This window comes from Symsagittifera roscoffensis, chromosome 1 (assembly GCF_963678635.1).
Source record: "Symsagittifera roscoffensis chromosome 1, txSymRosc1.1, whole genome shotgun sequence".
Lineage (NCBI taxonomy): Eukaryota > Metazoa > Xenacoelomorpha > Acoela > Convolutidae > Symsagittifera > Symsagittifera roscoffensis.
The window spans coordinates 2,664,398-2,681,404 of record NC_087062.1 but is presented as its reverse complement, the minus strand read 5'-3'; the positions used below and the strand labels follow the sequence as shown (position 1 = coordinate 2,681,404).

At 36.1% G+C, this 17,007-nt stretch overlaps 2 protein-coding genes across 3 annotated transcripts in view; both read left to right on the top strand.

Annotated features, from left to right (window-relative positions):
• The window catches only part of LOC134856990 (sugar transporter SWEET1-like), a 468,950-nt gene that overhangs the window by 190,725 nt on the left and 261,218 nt on the right, over positions 1–17,007 (top strand). The window lies entirely within an intron of this gene.
• On the top strand, positions 702–10,225 carry LOC134856958 (uncharacterized). The gene is made up of 7 exons (XM_063873267.1): positions 702–1,193; positions 1,840–2,001; positions 3,309–3,459; positions 3,881–4,085; positions 4,394–6,616; positions 8,524–8,701; positions 9,729–10,225. The coding sequence occupies exons 1-7, from the start codon at positions 1,048–1,050 to the stop codon at positions 10,168–10,170; spliced, it is 3,507 nt and encodes a 1,168-aa protein (XP_063729337.1). The 5' UTR covers positions 702–1,047; the 3' UTR covers positions 10,171–10,225.

Genomic DNA, 17,007 nt, shown 5'->3' with positions numbered 1-17,007 from the left:
TGATCTGAATCATCTATAACCTACTAATCGGTACCGCGACAACTCGCAAAAGTATGGTACAATATTGTGATAGAATTGCCCCTAAAAATTAACTGAGTCGTTAAAGAAAAATATAGATGTCTTAATGTATTCCTAAGTTTTTCTGTAATAATAAAACATGATTTTTGAGTTGTAAGGTTATGTTTTGTGTTGTGTTTTGTAATTTGAAAAATTCACTGGAATTTAATATTTATTTTCTAAATGTAGCGACATATGTTTTGAAAAAATAAGTGTGCCTAAAATGGCATTTAGTTTACTTTGAATCCAGATCACATTTGTTTATTAGTAAACAAGGTGATTGATTAATATATATTTTTGGGCCAAAATTCTGAAATTAATAAAAGTACGTCCTCGCATTCCGAAGTAACCGCACGCGTGCGCTAACGGAGGCTTAAAAAATTATTAATTATTGTTTTGATTAAACCAATAATTAATTTTTCACACCTACGAAGCTTCTTTCGTTAATAAAAAGAAAGTACATGGAAACAGATGTGACACGTGTGAACAAACAAAAAATCTAGTTTTTTAATTTGTTCCTTAACCAATTTTTTTAGAATGAACAAATTATTCATACTCTTTGGAAATTTTGACAACATAATGGTTGGTTTTTGTGAAATCTGACATTTTTTGAAATTTTTACAATCTTGTACGTTTCCACTGTAATTAACTCCACAGGAGCTTCTCATTAATTACACCTGGAAACTTACTCTACTTGTAGCTAGTACCAGTCCGCATAATTGGACCAACTCCTGAAGCTTTTTACCTCAAGCCTCAATTGCAATCAACATCCCCTATCTAACCATTACTGCACCAATCAAACCAATTAAACTCACCTAATTGATTTGGGGAAACTAAAAAGTAAAGTGTAAGATTGAAAAAGTAGATTTCATTTCCAAGCATTTATTTTGGTTATCAAGTAAATTAAGAGGTTGAAAAAAGTTATCAATCATTTTGCGAGGCATTCATTGTTATTTACACCTCAAACGTAAATTTGAAAGATAGTTGGAAATGAACATCACAAATATCCCGCCTGACGGAGATTGTGACTACCCTAACAAAGACAGAAAACAAGTGAAGAAGAATTTGACGAGATCAGAGGAAGAGCAGATGCTAGCGGAGAAGCTGCTGGATGCTGTGCACGATAAACACTACGGGTATGAGATAAATTGTTTCAGACAGTAATTGTTGATATTGGATGCATGGAATCTGCAGTACTGACAGAGGGTAAACCCTAATGAGCCTTAGGACTTTCTCGAAAAGTAGTGGATTTGCAGCTGAAAACACCCAATCATCCTGACCTCAGGAATCTGAAATGTTCCCTGCCTTTGTTTTAAGCTGAAGTCAATTGTTGCTCGATAGAGTTTGTCAACTAAACTTGATTAAGTTGCTCCTGAAAAGATTCGACTCTCAAAAGTTATCGAAAACGGCTTTTTTGACACATATTCTGAGAAATTTGAAAAAAACATCGTAATTTAAGATTTTGGAAGATCAAATTTCAAAATTTTCTACATCTAGTCGAGCTTTCCAGTTCTTAGTTTTTTTGATAGTTTTTTCTAAACAGAATTAGAACATCTTTTTAAAAAAAGTTTTTCATTACCCTTGCGAGAACAACTGTCTTGTAATCGTTAACGAATCTTTTATACCATTTGCACATAAATTGGCAATTCTTGTATGTGTGTGTAGGTTTCATAAAGTATTTTTTAATTTTTTCTTGCAATGTCTTGTGTGTTGTTATTTTTATACACCTTTTTATAACTTTTGGCAACTTCTTTTAAGTGTTATTGTGTTTTTGTGTTTTAGTCTGTGTCAAGTGTTGCTGGTGTTGCGTGCGAGGGGAGATGTGTTGTGTGGGGACAGGGGAGGAATGGCGGCCTTGCACGTGGCTGTAGGATTGGAACCAGTCGGGGACGCCCTCGACTTCCTCACTCTTCTGCTGCAGTACGGGGCCAATCCAAACGTCAGGTCAGTATCTATGTCTCCAGGATCCAATAAGTTAAATTCAGTTTAATTCTCATCATTAGGCGATGGTGCCGCCTCTTTTGATCAGCTCATTGTGTAGTCCTGTTCCTTTTTGTTTATTTCTCATAAATTAGATCCATTTTCTTCCAATAACTGTCCTGGTTGTTTTTGATCAAATAAACAAAAGAGAAACACTTAATTGCCAGGTGGAAGTATATTTTCACATTTACAAGAGTATGACAAAAAGTGGGATCTCTTCAATATATCGCCTCTTTTCATTTAAGCAGTCCAAAACAGAAAATTAAATTGAGTCTGTGTTTGAATCTTAATTTTGAGTTTTTGCTGGCTTCCAACTAATCCGCATATTGAATAAGCTTGCGAATCCTTAAAAATATCAAATTTTTGCCTTAATTCAGATAAGACGCCACCGCCTCATTTTATTGCAAAGGAAGGGAAGGTAAGGGGTTATTCCGATCATTTTAAAAATGTGGAGGAACTTTCTATTCGGGTGTGTTTTAGTTTTTTTCCACTTAAAATCAGGTACAAAAAATAATCTTGGGAATGGGTCAAGTAAGATCTTATATTAAAGCCCTTTCAGTCGTGAAATTTTTTTTCTTTGTCGAACCCAATTTTTGATTTTTGGTCTAATTTCAAACTAATAAGGTGAGGCTAAGCAGGCTTACAAAAGCTTATTTATGCTCAATTTCAGCTGTGAAAATTTAATTTTACTCGAGTTAAGGTAGTTTTTGGAGTTTTTAGAGCCAATTTGGGAATCAAAAATTAGACATTTTTCTACAAAAGCTGTTTTCCAATTGGCCTAGTTTACTATGAATGTCGAATGTGTCTAGGTCAATTTTTTGTTCAGATTTCTTATCGCACCACGCAGAACAAACGAAAATAATTTGAAAAAAAAAACTTTTTGTATGTATTTTTTAATACTGGTCGGAACATGTTGAGCTACTTGCACAGTAACGGGCTATCCGTGTTATCAAGTGGAACCGTAACAATGTATCTACTGAATTAATCTTTTATAGCTTGGGATGTGCGTTTTTAGGTATCGAAAGCGAGAAATTGATTACAAGAATTTCACATGATTTCATTTATTGATATTACTTAACTTATTATATCAGATATAAATCATATCATTCATATGCGAAAGTGCGCCTCTCATAAAAACCTAACTACGTAAAGAATGGCTATTGAGTCCAAGATTCAGAATTTGGGAAAATTGAATTTTATTTATTTTCAAATAGTATCTAGTTTCACTCTGGATCAGTTTTTGTCGGTGAAAAATGTGTCATGTTCTTCAGAGCTACCTGTGGCGGAATCACACCCGTACACCTGAGCGCAATTCTCGAGAAGCCGAAGGCGATGAAGCTACTCTTGGCCTCCGGAGGGGACCCAGATATTCTGGACCACGACGAGAAGTCCGCATTCCACCACGGATGGGAGAGCGAAAAGGTTAGTCAATAGGCAATGTTACATCGATATAAGGCGATTCAAAATGTATAAAATCTGGAGCGATCCTGTTTTCTATGTTTAAATTATTTTGCAGTTAGACGCTGTAAATCATTTTGGTAAGAGGAGGACTTTGAAACGTATTATTAAATGTTAGTTGGGAAGATGTTAACTTGGTTCCAAGTTGGGTTTTTGAGCCTGTCAGAATCGAGTTATTTATAAGCAGGATTGAGGAGTTTTAATTCAAATTTAGTAGTGGGAGTGGATCTTTACTTGGTATATATATGTGGGGGGGACTTGGATTTAGTCTTCCAATGTTGGTCCTTTCCCTCGTGTACAAATGAGGATCTTCATAAAAACGTTTGTATGTTTCTTGAAAGAAGGCAGTTGAATCTGGGAATAAATTGTTTATTATTTGCTCAAGGTGCGGAGAGTTCTGAAGAAGTACTTGAGTGAGCAGAAGCAGAGTGCGAGTAGTGACAGTGACTCCTCCTCGAACAGCGAAGAACAGGACCTTCTTCACACCCCATTCTCATCTGTGAAATTGAAGCGACAACACAGACACCCGCTGATGAACCTGGACAGCCAATTGGTCGGCAAAGCGATGGGCGGAAAGAGCTGCTCTCAAGGTAAGCACTCGAAAGTATTAGTTTTTAAATAAAGTTATTCAGAAATAAATTTGTGCTCCTACAAAAAAAGTTCGGGCATAAATGATTTATAAAAATTTGACTGAGGCATTAATATAGCCGGTTTGCTTGTCAAATATTTTGCAAAGGGTGGCAAAACTTTTTAATAGTGGATTTAGAAGAGCATTATTGAATGAGCTGCTGCTTGCTGATCTTGGTATATTGTTCACTTAAGTATTCAATGCGTTTGGTAAGATCTTAGTTATTGCTTACAGCGCGTCAGCTGAATACTCAGTTAGAGAACGTTTCAGGAGCCTCAAGTGACTCACATCATCACGCGATGCCTTTCGGGGACAAAAGTTGCAAAGATTGCGCCCTTTGCGCATCGTTGAAAAAGAAAAGACACTTCGAGAAGATGATGATGAAATCTATGGGCGTACACTTCTCCAAATACTACAGCACAAAGTCGCCTTCAGACCAGACTGATGAGCCGCGTGAAAACATCGTGGCTAGATGTGAACGATGCTTTTGTTCAGACAAGCGAATGAACTTCAGTTATCCGATGGATGGAAAACTGAAGTTATGGTACGAATGTCATGCAGGAAAGGAAAACATCATGAAGAACTTAGTCAAGTCTCTTCCTGCTGTTTCGCCAGCTAATCTACTTAAAAACAAAAGGCGATCGATCAAACACGAGACGTTCAAAACCGAACAACGCGAGGGTTCTTCTTCGCAACAGGGGAGCGACGAATGTTTGAAGAAATCTGAGATGTCTTCTTTCAGCAGTGGCAGCGATGGAGAGCAGGCATCTTCTGGAACTGAAAGTCTCTCTAGCCAGAAATCAAATTCCGGTTCTACTGCCAGCTCAATTGAAAGCGCTCAGAACTTACTTAACATGCAGATCACCGAAAGCGATCTGGATAAGATTTCTCTTCTGGACGGCGAAGCGGTTCATTTGAAGCCAAGCGCTTATTTGGATGTATCATCGCCTAATAATCCAGTCATTGCCAGCAAAGAATTTCCAAGCAAGGAACCTAGTTGTACTTGTAAGTGTTCTGGACATCGAAGAAACTCGGAACTTGAGCAAACAGTCGCAGTATCTAGAAGGTCATTGTCATTATCCAATGAAAAACTACAAAAAAGTGTAAATTCAGAGAATAATTCAATTCTTCTGAATAACCAAGCAACGAAGTCTAGAAAGTCTTTCTCAAACAGTCCGTTCCTGTTTTGGAAAAAGAAAAATAACTTGGAAGCTGAAAAGGATCTATTGAACACTCCAGTTGAAAGTTACCAAAATGTCTCTCTGAATAATTCGCAAGCGAGCAGAAATTTGTTCTCAAATCAGATGTGTGTCGCACATGCAACCGTTAACAATACTGCTCAATCATCTCTCGCGGATAAAAGCAAGTCCATCAAAAACAGGACCAGCCAACCTCGATTTAGTTATGACTCACCAAATCGGAACTCGCCAGAGCCGATGTCCGATTCCGAACTATGGGATACAATAAACAGCGAAAACAAGAATTCTGCACCGCAAATCACAGCAAAATATCAGAAATCTAAGAGTTGCAAACGTCAAAAGTTAAACTCTATCCATCAGTCGTCCAAATGCCATGAATTTGGTTCGAAAGTAAACTCAAATTCTTCGCAAAACGCGAACATTTCAATTGTTCGCGGAGGAGAGTCGATGTTTCGGGACGAATTCACGAATGGGTTCCGAACCGGACTCGAAAAGATCAGCCGTCATCATAACCTCACACGCAGTTCGGCAACTTCCAAAAGGACTTGTTACTCCGGGAGGCGAGTTACATTTTCAGATCACACATGCAGTTTCCCTTCAAACTCTAATTCTAGTGACGATAATAATTTATCTGCCGATTCAAAAGAAAATTTAGGTGTTCCTTCTGAAAACAGTTCACGTCGTTCAAACATTTCGCAAAGAATTTCACCTGCTAAGTTCTACAAGTCCATTTTCAAGCGATCAGAAGGTAAGCGACTTAGCAATGTTTCAAAAGTCAGCAGTGAGTTAATTCAAGAAGGCGATTTGATTTTCGAGCAGGTTTTCATCAAACCAAAATCGGACGAGTCTTTATTGACTAATGATTTGAGTGATCATTCTTTGAACACCTCCTTTGTTACTTGTGCCGCCGATTGGAAGTCGTGTCGTACGGCATCGACCCGAGACGAATCATCGCGAAACACGACTGAAAAGTTCTCTCAAAAAGATCAAGCTCAAGCTAGAGTTGACAGAAATTGCAACTCCTCGAAGTTTTCTGGAATCCCAAATGAGGAACAGGATTCAATTCGAGTGACTGAAAATCTGAGCCAGTTGAGCAATGCGGAGATTTTTCAAAGACTTCGAGATGTGAATTGCAGTACGTATGGGCCGGTGACTGACACTACAAGGTCGCTCTACCTCAAGATCCTAGCTGGATTCCAAGCCAAAATGGATGGATCATTTGAGAAGGTGTCGATTGAGTCGCAGAAAGAGATTGTACTGTCGAAACAAACCGAGTTCGCCACCAATCCAAATGGTAGGATTCAATGTTTTTTGCTTTCATTTCTTGCTACATTGATTCTTTTTGTCCTCTGCCCCACACGCGAGTTTGTTAATTCGCGAAAAACAGCCAATTTAATGGAAATTAGCACGTAACTCCGATCAGACAACTTCAGTACGGCTCGGACCAGACCTAGACAATGGTCGAAGGAATAGGCTTCGAGAAATAGGTTAAAGTCTAAATTTTTATCTAACAGACTCAAATCAGAGTGAAAAGCATCAATGTTTGGATCCAGATGAGGTTTTAAATTTAGCCGAATGAAAACGAACACCCTCAGTGCAAAAAAAAGAGGCGGAAAATGGAAATGTCGATCTCGATGATATTTTAAAACCCCGATTTCATCATTGTGATACATGAATCAGTAATGCATTTAGTCAATTCTTTATTTTGCGTATAAAAAGTGTTACAGTCATTAATGGCTTTGGCTCTTTCCCACTTCCCCCCACCTTTCAAAATATCAATTTTTATGATTGTTTTACATGTTATTTCGGCTAAATTCGTAATGTTACGATGTGAAGTACGAAGAACACATCTGTTCACAGATGTCAGTTTGTTCACCATGCCAATTTTCATTGCATTATGACTACGTTCAATAGTTAAATAAGCTTTTCAAAATTGAACTTGAAGGGGGGACTGGCAAAGAGCCTTGGCTTTAAAAAAAGATGTCATGACTCGCTTTCCTTCTAATATCTGACCAATTTTAGTCACAATATCATTAGTTGACGGATTCACGAAACACGTGCTAGTTCAATCTGACATGCTACTAGTTTCGTTTGTAGCTAGCTCCAAAAAGATTTTTCGCTCGGATTCTCAAATTTCAGTTTTCATTCAGTTTTCCAAATATCTAACTTGTGGTTTACGAGAAGGCAGGGGCGGATTTAGGGGATTCGACCCCTGCCGACCCAAAGGGTCCCCCCTTTGATACTTTTTCAGAAATCCATTTTTGGCCGACCGACCCTAAAATTTTTCTAAAGGCGCCTTTGGCGCCAATATATGCTAACTTTGAGGGGGAGCGCGCGCCAAAAAAACGGCTTTTTTGACTGTTTTTTCAAAAATTTGACTGCGGCGCACAAAATTTACCCCCAAAAATGGGGCAAAACAGTGCTTTGGGAGAGCTCGAAAAATCAATTTGGTCGACCTAAAAAAAAGGTCGTCAAAATTTTAGAAAATTTTTTGAAAATCCGCCCCCCCCCCCCCCCCCCTCGAGAAAATCCTAGATCCGCCCCTGCGAGAAGGTAAACAATATTTCGAATGTAAATAAACCAGTCGAAGTAAACCAACCGAAAATGCGCGGAGTAAGTCAGCGGAAAAGTTACATAATTTGAAAGAAATTGCATAACTTTCGTAGTGTTACATAATTGTTACATAACTATTACTGGCTCTTTTTCCTTTTCCCCCCACCTCACTCAAACATGAATTTTATGGTCTAACGAATGGTTTTACAAGGTTAATTATGAAGACCAAATATGTTTGTCATGGCCTAATCAGTCTGTATGTCAATTTTCATGACTATCGGACAAAGTGAACAGTAACTTCAAATATAAAAATTTGCAGGTGGGGGGGGGGGGGAAGGAAAAAGAGCCCTATTACTTAACACTTACATATTTTTGACTGGTTGATACTTCGGCTGGTTTATATACCACAAATATTTCATACGTTGTATATTTTGCAACAAATGATTCAAATAATTAATTCTAAAAAAAAACATTTAGGCTAGAATCATGAGTATAACCGTTGACCAAGAACGGTCGATAGAGAAGATAGTTGATACGAAAAAAGAGTGGCACCCACCCCCTCCCCCAGGATAGCGATTGCCCTGTTGTGGCTAGGGCCGGGGCTAATCATTATAATAATAATGACAATAAGTAGTTGATTGTTGTTAGACTTCCCTCGCCTGCTGTCGGACTACCTGAATGGAGGAGATTCGGTGACGCTTCTTCCTGAGTTGGAGGGGGAGGAGGAGTTGATGACGTCAGTGTTCAGAGACCCCAACCGCACCTGGAGAGAGGGGGGCAGAAAGAAGTCGTTCACATATCTCCTGCTAGATCCCAGAGTCACTAAGTAGGTGCAAGTCACAATTGTTATGCAAATTGGCATGCGGGCTTATTCGGCTATTCAATGATTCTTCTTCATACCTTGACTTATTCCCAGCCTTATTCCATGGAGTTGATGCTTATGTGAGGTGGGGGAAACAAACTTTTTTCCACCCCACGACCCCCCTCACATCCGGCTCTTTTTCCTCCCCCAATCACGTATGTTAGTTTTCATTAAAATAGGGCAATGCGAAAAAAAGTTTTACTTGCAGATGGGGAGGAAAGGAAAAAGAGCCCCCCAACCATCTAAATTTTATTTTCTGAAAATTGTTTGGCTCTTCCTCCCCAATTACCCCCCTCCCTCCCCTCCCTGCTCAGAATTTTGTTTTGAAATGGTTTTGGTTCACATTGTCCGATTGATACAAAACAAAAATTGGCAAACGGACTGATTGGGTCCTGACAAACATATTTAGTCTTCATAATTAACCTTATAAATCTACTCCCAGTTACACCATCAAATTGATGCTTATGTGAGGTAAGGCCGTTGTTTTGCGTGTTATTATGGCTAAATGATTTGTGTGTCGATGTGATTATGAAGAAAAAAATCCGCGGCTCTTTTTCTTCCTTTTTCCCAAAAATTGCGAAGGGGGGGGGGCAAGGAAAAAGAGCCAAATCTGTTCAGAAGTGTTAGGTTGTTCACCCTGCCAATTTTTGTTGCATGATGGCAACGCTAAAGTAGTGTTCAAAACTGGATTTGAAAGGTAAGTGGGGAGTGGAAAAGAGTCAGGAAAAGGAACCGGCTCATCAAACAAGTGCAAAGACCGCTGATCTATGAACTTTATGAGTGGCTTCGATTTAAGAGTGACTTCGATTTATTGATAGTCATTCCTTTTTGTTTCGGAAGTTGTGCAAAGTTCTGCTTCGCCTCTGTGTTACAAGTTGTAACGTATGCGACAGAGAGGAAAAGTGAGAAATACTCATTTCAAGTGTTATCTCATAATTAACATCCTCGTTGCGCTTTGACGACTTTATTTTTATGGTTTTTGTCGTTTCAGGAATCTGCAGAGTCGCTCGCGAAATCTCACAGAGCTGGAGTCGTTCAGATACTTCGTGTCTGCCATCTTCTACGTCGGGAAGGGACAGGCAAACAGACCCCTCAGTCACTTCAACGAGGCTGTGCGACCTCAGAAAAACACCAGCACTCAGGTATCCGAGAAAGTGAATCATATCAAGGACATCTGGGAATCGGGGTTCGGAGTCGTGAACCTGCAGTGCTATCAGAACACAATTCCAGCCGAAGCATACACCCGAGAAGCCCTCATGATTTCAACCCTCGGCTTGAACAGATTGACGAATCAGAGAAAGGGCGATTTTTACGGCGTGTGCCCAACTTGGGACGAGTCCAGGAAACAACAGCTCGGATTGTATCTACTGAAAAAAGCAATGAGGATTTTTCTCCAGGACGGAGAAAGACAAATTAAACTGGCTGACTTTTGAAGAGATACTTTCAAATAAAATTGACCTATCACAAAATTTATGAAATAATCGTTCTGTAGAGTGTTTTCTTATTTATTTATGACAAATTTTATTTATTTGCAGTATTTTTCAAAGAAGAGTTAAGTGTTTGCTTGAAGGATAAGACGTAACTTGTTATTGACAAACACAATTGCTTTAATCAAGTACTAATTAAAATAAAATGTGCAGCAATTTTTTCCAACATACAAGTTTTGCGTTAAATTTCTGTTCACTGTATTTTTTCAGCAATTATTTTTGTGTTTACCCCTACCAACGAACAATTGGAATTACAGAACCCTGAAATTTTCTAACTCAATATATCGCACTTTTCGTGACTAGTGTTTGTCGGTTGTGACTACTGTTTGTCGGTTGTTAAGCTTGCGTGGCTGAGTGGATAGTGCGTGAGACTCAAAATCTTTCGATTGCAGCAGGTCGTAGATTCTAATCCTAACCGTAGCCGAGTTTTTGCTAATTTTTACTTTCATTTTTCACTTGATAGAGCTGCTTTTTGGCCGTGTTCTCGCAAGTGTCTGCGAAGCGCAGCTTTGCCTCTGTGATCAAATTATCCGGACAAAACTAATTTAACTTGAAATTTAAAAGGCCTTTGTCACAATTTGGGTGTACTTAAGACAAAAATGATGGCGGTAAAGTTTGTTTAGAATATAAACTGACTTTTTTGAAAGTCGGGCCTAAAATTTGCCCCAAATTTGATCATTTTTTTCGCTTTTTTTAGTCAATGAAAAAATACGCCAAATTACTGGATCAATTGCTGATAAAACTATACCCAATTGAGCCTTTAATACGTAGTTCACGCTATCATAGAGGTTGTGATGATTTCTTCAGATAAAAATTGTTAAGGCTCAAATTTACTTTTTTTGCGATTTGACCTTTGATTTGTTTTGAAAATTCAGTTTTCAGATTTTCCAGCGCAGTGAAAAAAGTTAACCTATTATTTGTTTTTTCGAATTGGGTTTTTTTTCAAAAATATTTCAATTATAATTTGTTCAGGACATTCAAAGAGATCTAAAGCCATCTATTTTTTCTTCAAAAATCGAAAGTTTCAAACAAGCTTTTTTTTGTTTACTTGCGTTTGTTAATTTTTATACAACTGTCTGTTGGCTATGGTTACTATATGAAATAACGCATTCTTGTTTGCATTTATTTTTAAATCATTTTGCGCTCATTTTTTGTAGAGATTATATATTTTTTTCTAATTATTTGAGCGACATAAGAGGCTCACTTAGTATAGTTTTATCAGCATTTGATTCGTAATTTGGCGTAATTGTTCATTGACCAAAAAGTCAAAATTGATTAATTTTTGGTAAAATTCCGGGCCAAAATTTCATCGAATCAAATAATTCAGCTAAAATTTTAAGCAAGTAATGTCTTAAAATTGGCGTTTTAAGTTTCAAGTTTTGTTTGGATAGTTTTAATCGGCACTAATTTACCATTCATCTTTAATAAAATGAAAAAACTTGTCGTCCAGATGCAAAGAAAATAATTTTTCTTCGTTAGTTTTGTTTAGAAAACGCCAATATTCTGAGTTTCAAAAATTCAAAAAATTTCAGAGGTTTTGAAAAATTCATCCCGAATAACGAATGAAAACTTTATCTATGATAGCACTCTTGACTACCTGCGAGCTTGCTTTGATGTTCTTTTAATCGTGGAAAATAGACTGTCTTGCTTCATTGTCTTTTTGAGGGAGGTTGGAACAACATGTTTGCTCCTATCAAGACACCAACGTGTGCGTTCAAACTGTGCGTTAATTTTTGTTCGATATTTTCGCTGAGAAAGCGATCAAAACGCAATCTTTCTTTGTGGATTGAGATAAACCAACGCTTACTAGAATACCAGTCTCAAATTCTATTCGGCGAGTAGTTCAGTAGAATGAAGTTATTAGCAAAACAGATAGTAACAGGCAAATGAGTGTGCGAAAAAGACAAATACGTCTTAATCTAAAAACCCGAGTAGCGATCTTCAAAGTCGGCTGTTTTTTTTTTATAATCAACTTTGAAAATCTACCAGCAGACAATGAAAACTTTCTTTAATCATTTCGGTGATTTCTTAACACATTTCGGAAACGAGACCATGCTGCGTTCCAAAAATAAAAACCAAACACGAAAAATGAGCTTTAAAAATCACATAACACAAAAAGAAACAACACAAATATCGAAGAAAAACAGCAGATTTTTCACTTTTAGACACATCTGCATTGCTACTGTACCAATTTTCTACTAACCTCTCAAGTAGTAGATTTTTGTGTCGCAGATGTGTCTTCATAGAATGCAAATATGTCATGATCTGGAGGTCTGAGGTGCAAATTACATAAGCGGCTGTTTTCATATTTTTTAGTCGTTATGGGCGTTTGTTTGCAAACATACGAATAAAAGCGGGTTCACTGATAAGGATAATCTGCCATTAAATTTATAAGGAGATTAGGAGCCAGTGGTTTTGAATATAAACGTTTCGACATCTAAAAATTTAGAGGAATTTTGTCTTTGGGTGTGTATAATTTTTTTATTCGTTTTTCCCACGCTTAGAAGCGCCAAGTGATAAATCATATCATAACCATTTCAGTCTTATGTTGTTCTAAATTTGAAATATTCGACCAAATCAACTCTGTGTTGAGAAATTTTGCTTGATTTTTTCATGTCAATTTTGGAGCGAGTAACGAGAAGTTCTCTTGATTAAGCTGTATTTCGTATTATTTTTCTGTTTTAAGCTGCAGTAAATTAATTTTTTGGAGTTTTTCAGCAAGAAATTTTTTTTCCGTTTTATGCCGCAGAAATTTATTTTTAGATTGTTTTTTTTTCTGGGAAACTAACACAGTTATTATTTCATTATTAATCAAAAAAGGTAATTGTAGTTAAAAAAAACTTTAATTAAATTTGTAGGAGTGTTTAAAACCATATGCATGTCAAAAAAGTTACTCAAATTGATTGAAAAACGGCGAAAAACCAAATACACGATTTTTTGGTGCCAAGATAATCGTGGTAGGAGATTTCCGTATCCCAGACTGAATTACCGCTAAGGAATGGAATAAATGATTCTCTTTGGTTGTTTTACTGAATTTGCGTGAAAGATGCCTGGGAAGGAAATTGTGTTCGGGTTTGCTTTTTTTTCCACGACATACCAGGAACCAAAAATAATTATCAGGATGGGTAGAGTGTTATGCCATATGAAAGCTCTTTCAGTCGTGATTCGATCCAAATAAAAACAGTTTCCAAAAACTTTCTTTGTTTTGACTCTGAGAATCCGCCAATGATTTTTAGTCTAATTTTGGGCAAGCTTGTTATAGGAAGCCAAGCCGTGAGATTTTTGTTAAGCCGAAAAAGTTTTTTTCCGGCGACTTCTAAGTTAATTAGCTCCATAGTGGATTTTTAGAAATAAAAATTTGTATACATTTAAGCTTTTTCTATTCATTTTTTGAAGAAATTTGTTGTCGAGTATGCTTAACTTTCTATATTTTCAGGAACCTAGGGTAATTTTTGTCAGACTTCTTTTGCAAAATATGATTTAATTAAAAGCCGCTGAAAAAGCCCTGATTGGTTGAAAGATACCAGCATCATACTACAGAACGAACAAATATACATCCCTTAGTACAGAATTGTAATTCACATTGCAGAAAACAGGACGTTTAGGACAAACCGAGAAAAGGTTGAGGTAACTACAAGTTTATTAGCAGTAAAACTTAATTATTGAATATAAATTTACCACTAATAATTCGAACAATAAGTAGTCAACACGACTTACATTTTTCCATTTTTACGTAAACTGATAGAAAAAACCCGCATTTTTATATTCAGTGTTATTTAACTTGGAAAAAGGACCGGTTAAGGGTGTTATTGGAATAGTATTAGACAAAATAGAGTTCAATGAAAGTGGAAATATCACTCTAAGAAAAAAAGGATGCCTTTATTAGCCAGGATGTTAACACTTTTTCCACTGTCGATGATTTGACTGCTGTGGCGATTAAGAAAAAGGAAAGACTTGCACAGGAATGTAAATCGAAGTTATTCACGTTCTCCACTTGACGGAAAGGAAAAACAAAACAATCCGATGGATAAAAAAAGAATTTTTTGCGCATTTCACTATATCGAGTGACAAGGTTGTGTACTCGAATGGGCAAAAGCAGACATCCGAATAGTTCAATAGCTGAACTGTTCTTAAGACTTCGCGGTGTTTTGTTTTAACGGAAAGCAAACAATAAGTGGATTCCGATATCGTTTTTGGGGCATTTTTTTTCGAAAGCTTAAGATCACTGAGATGCTACCATAATGACTCAAATGACTTGATAAATAGTTTCATTACAAAACCAAACGTAAATGGTTTTTTCGAAAGTTGTCTTACCGAAAATTATAGTGCTTGTTTTTATAATAGTGAGGTCTATAATACTAATGTAGTTAAGAATAGACCAGATTTAACAGATGAGAGTCGCTCTTTGGATAGACAATTCAGTTTGTTTGATGCCAAAATGAAAAACAAATAAGACACGGAAACAAAAAAACACGCTCAGAGACTTTTGTTCATCGTCCACGAGTTGTGACAGATTTTTGTTTTGCTGTTTTGATGGATACACTGCTACATAAAATTAGGAGAGTTTTAAAGAACTTCGTCGATTTTCGATTCATGTTCATAATTCTGTGTTGTTTAGTAATGAAACGATGAACAAATATAAATTTCTGCTCAGATTTTCCTGATTCCAACTATAGTCCCACTCCTATCTTCAGCTTTCCTTCATTAAATTGTGTCTGAAGTCAATTTTGATTGTTACGCTCTTGAATTGTCAATGAGTGGTCATTATCTTGTCATCTGCAAATTTTCTGACCAAATGAAACGAATGAGAAAAAAAACGAGAAAAAAAATGGATTCGATTCTTAAATCGCCTGAACTCGCTAATTAAAAATTTACAAAAATAAGAATGAAAGAACTATTTTTCCATCTTAAAACGAATTAATCACCAATATATCATCAAATACAAGCATGGATAGACAAAAACCTTGCTGACCCACTAACCGTGTACTTTTGATAATCAAAGCAAAAAAAAATTAACAGCAAAACAAGAGAAGTTTTTTTTACATGATTTTTTAATAACATTCTGATATGAAAAACAAAGAATATATGTCGAAATCTGATTCAAGTCTACAAAACAAGGCAGGAAACTTGCTGGTCCAATCATTATTTTTAGTTAAACATGATTTGAGAAGTTTTTTTGGAAATTCGGTGTCAGAAAAAAAATCTGAGAACTTCAATGTCTCGACAGCTAAAAAGGTTTAGAAGTCATTTTTTATACCAAACACCTTGTTCAAAGATAGTAGTTCTGTAGCATGCTGCCAACAGGTTTTGATTTTTCATTACTTACAAAGCGAAAATATATAGTACAATTTCATAGTTTTGAAACAGATAAATTTAAAAGTTATTGTACAAATGAGAAATTACAGAAAAAGAAACGTTTTTGATTTCAACAGGCATCATACCAAGAAACCTTAGGTTGTTTCAGAAAAGCATAATACATATCGAAACGAAAACTGGTTTGGAAAACAAGCTAGAATTAGATCTAACCTTTTACTTTTTTTGTGTTTTCAAAGGTAGAAAACTCATTAACAAACCGCTTTGAATGAAAACCAGTAAAACTTTTAAAACTAAGTTAAACAGTTTGCTTACATTGTGCTCGAAAAACATGAACATTTATACCTTTTGTTTGTATTTTGACGCTGATCTTTTCATTCAGTTTCTAAAAAAATGATTTTGGTGAAACTCTCCTGATTCACAAAATTCCTTAGAAGTTTTAGATCAAAAAAACTTGCTGCACACAAACAAATAAAAAAACATTAAAAACCTGGCCTTATATCTTAAATTTTTTATCAACTTTCCTTTTTCACAAGGCGTTTTTCTCAAAAAAAACTCTGTTAATTAAAAACACTTCTGTTTCATAAAGGTGCATCGAAAGATAATATAACAAATTAGAGGTCCGTTTTTTTTCTAATGGTATGGAACAAGTTTTTTAACGGGTTGTGGTTCGTTAGGTTTGTTTTTTGCAGACTAAACAAACTTAAGCTCGACAGGTTGTTTAATTGAGAGTCTACAAGATTACTTGTTATCAAAATAGTTTCATCAAGCGAAAATTGGTGGTTAATCTCAGTAAAGCTGTGCGAATGAGTATAAAAGTTAATGCTTCTATTCAAACGTTTAAGAAACAAAACTTCCAATTTTTAAATTAAAAGTACTTTTTTTGCAGATTATTAGCTATCTATGTTGATCCAACTTTTTTTCAAAGTCACTCTGGTTTTTTTTCAAAACGAAACTTAATAAAAAAACATATAAGGCCAGATTTTTTTACTGTTTTTTAATTGTTCATGAGCAGCAAATCTTTTAGTTCTAAACTTTCATAGAAATTTTGTGAATCAAGAGAGTATCTTTGTCGAGTTGTTTCTAAGTTTTTGAATGGTGCGAATGTTTTTTTGACAATTCTAACGTTTTCAAAAAACATCAGAAGCCTAATCTGGTCCATTCATTTTAAATAATGAGTTTTACTACTTCACAGTTTTAATCTGTCCTTTCTAGGAACTCGTACGTACTCGGCATTTAATGAACGAGATATTGTGAAAAGGGATTTCCTTTTTAAAAATCTTGTACTTAGTCAACTATTCAAAATTTTATGATAAGTTTTTGATATTGGGAACCACTATTTGTGACTCCAACATTTTTTGATCAATGAAATGATCCAAACAACTTAAACTGCTGGCTGTTACTTAAGTTGCTTAACGACAGGATTTGGAAAACCTTAAATCGACAATAAAATTGCTATATAGAATGGAA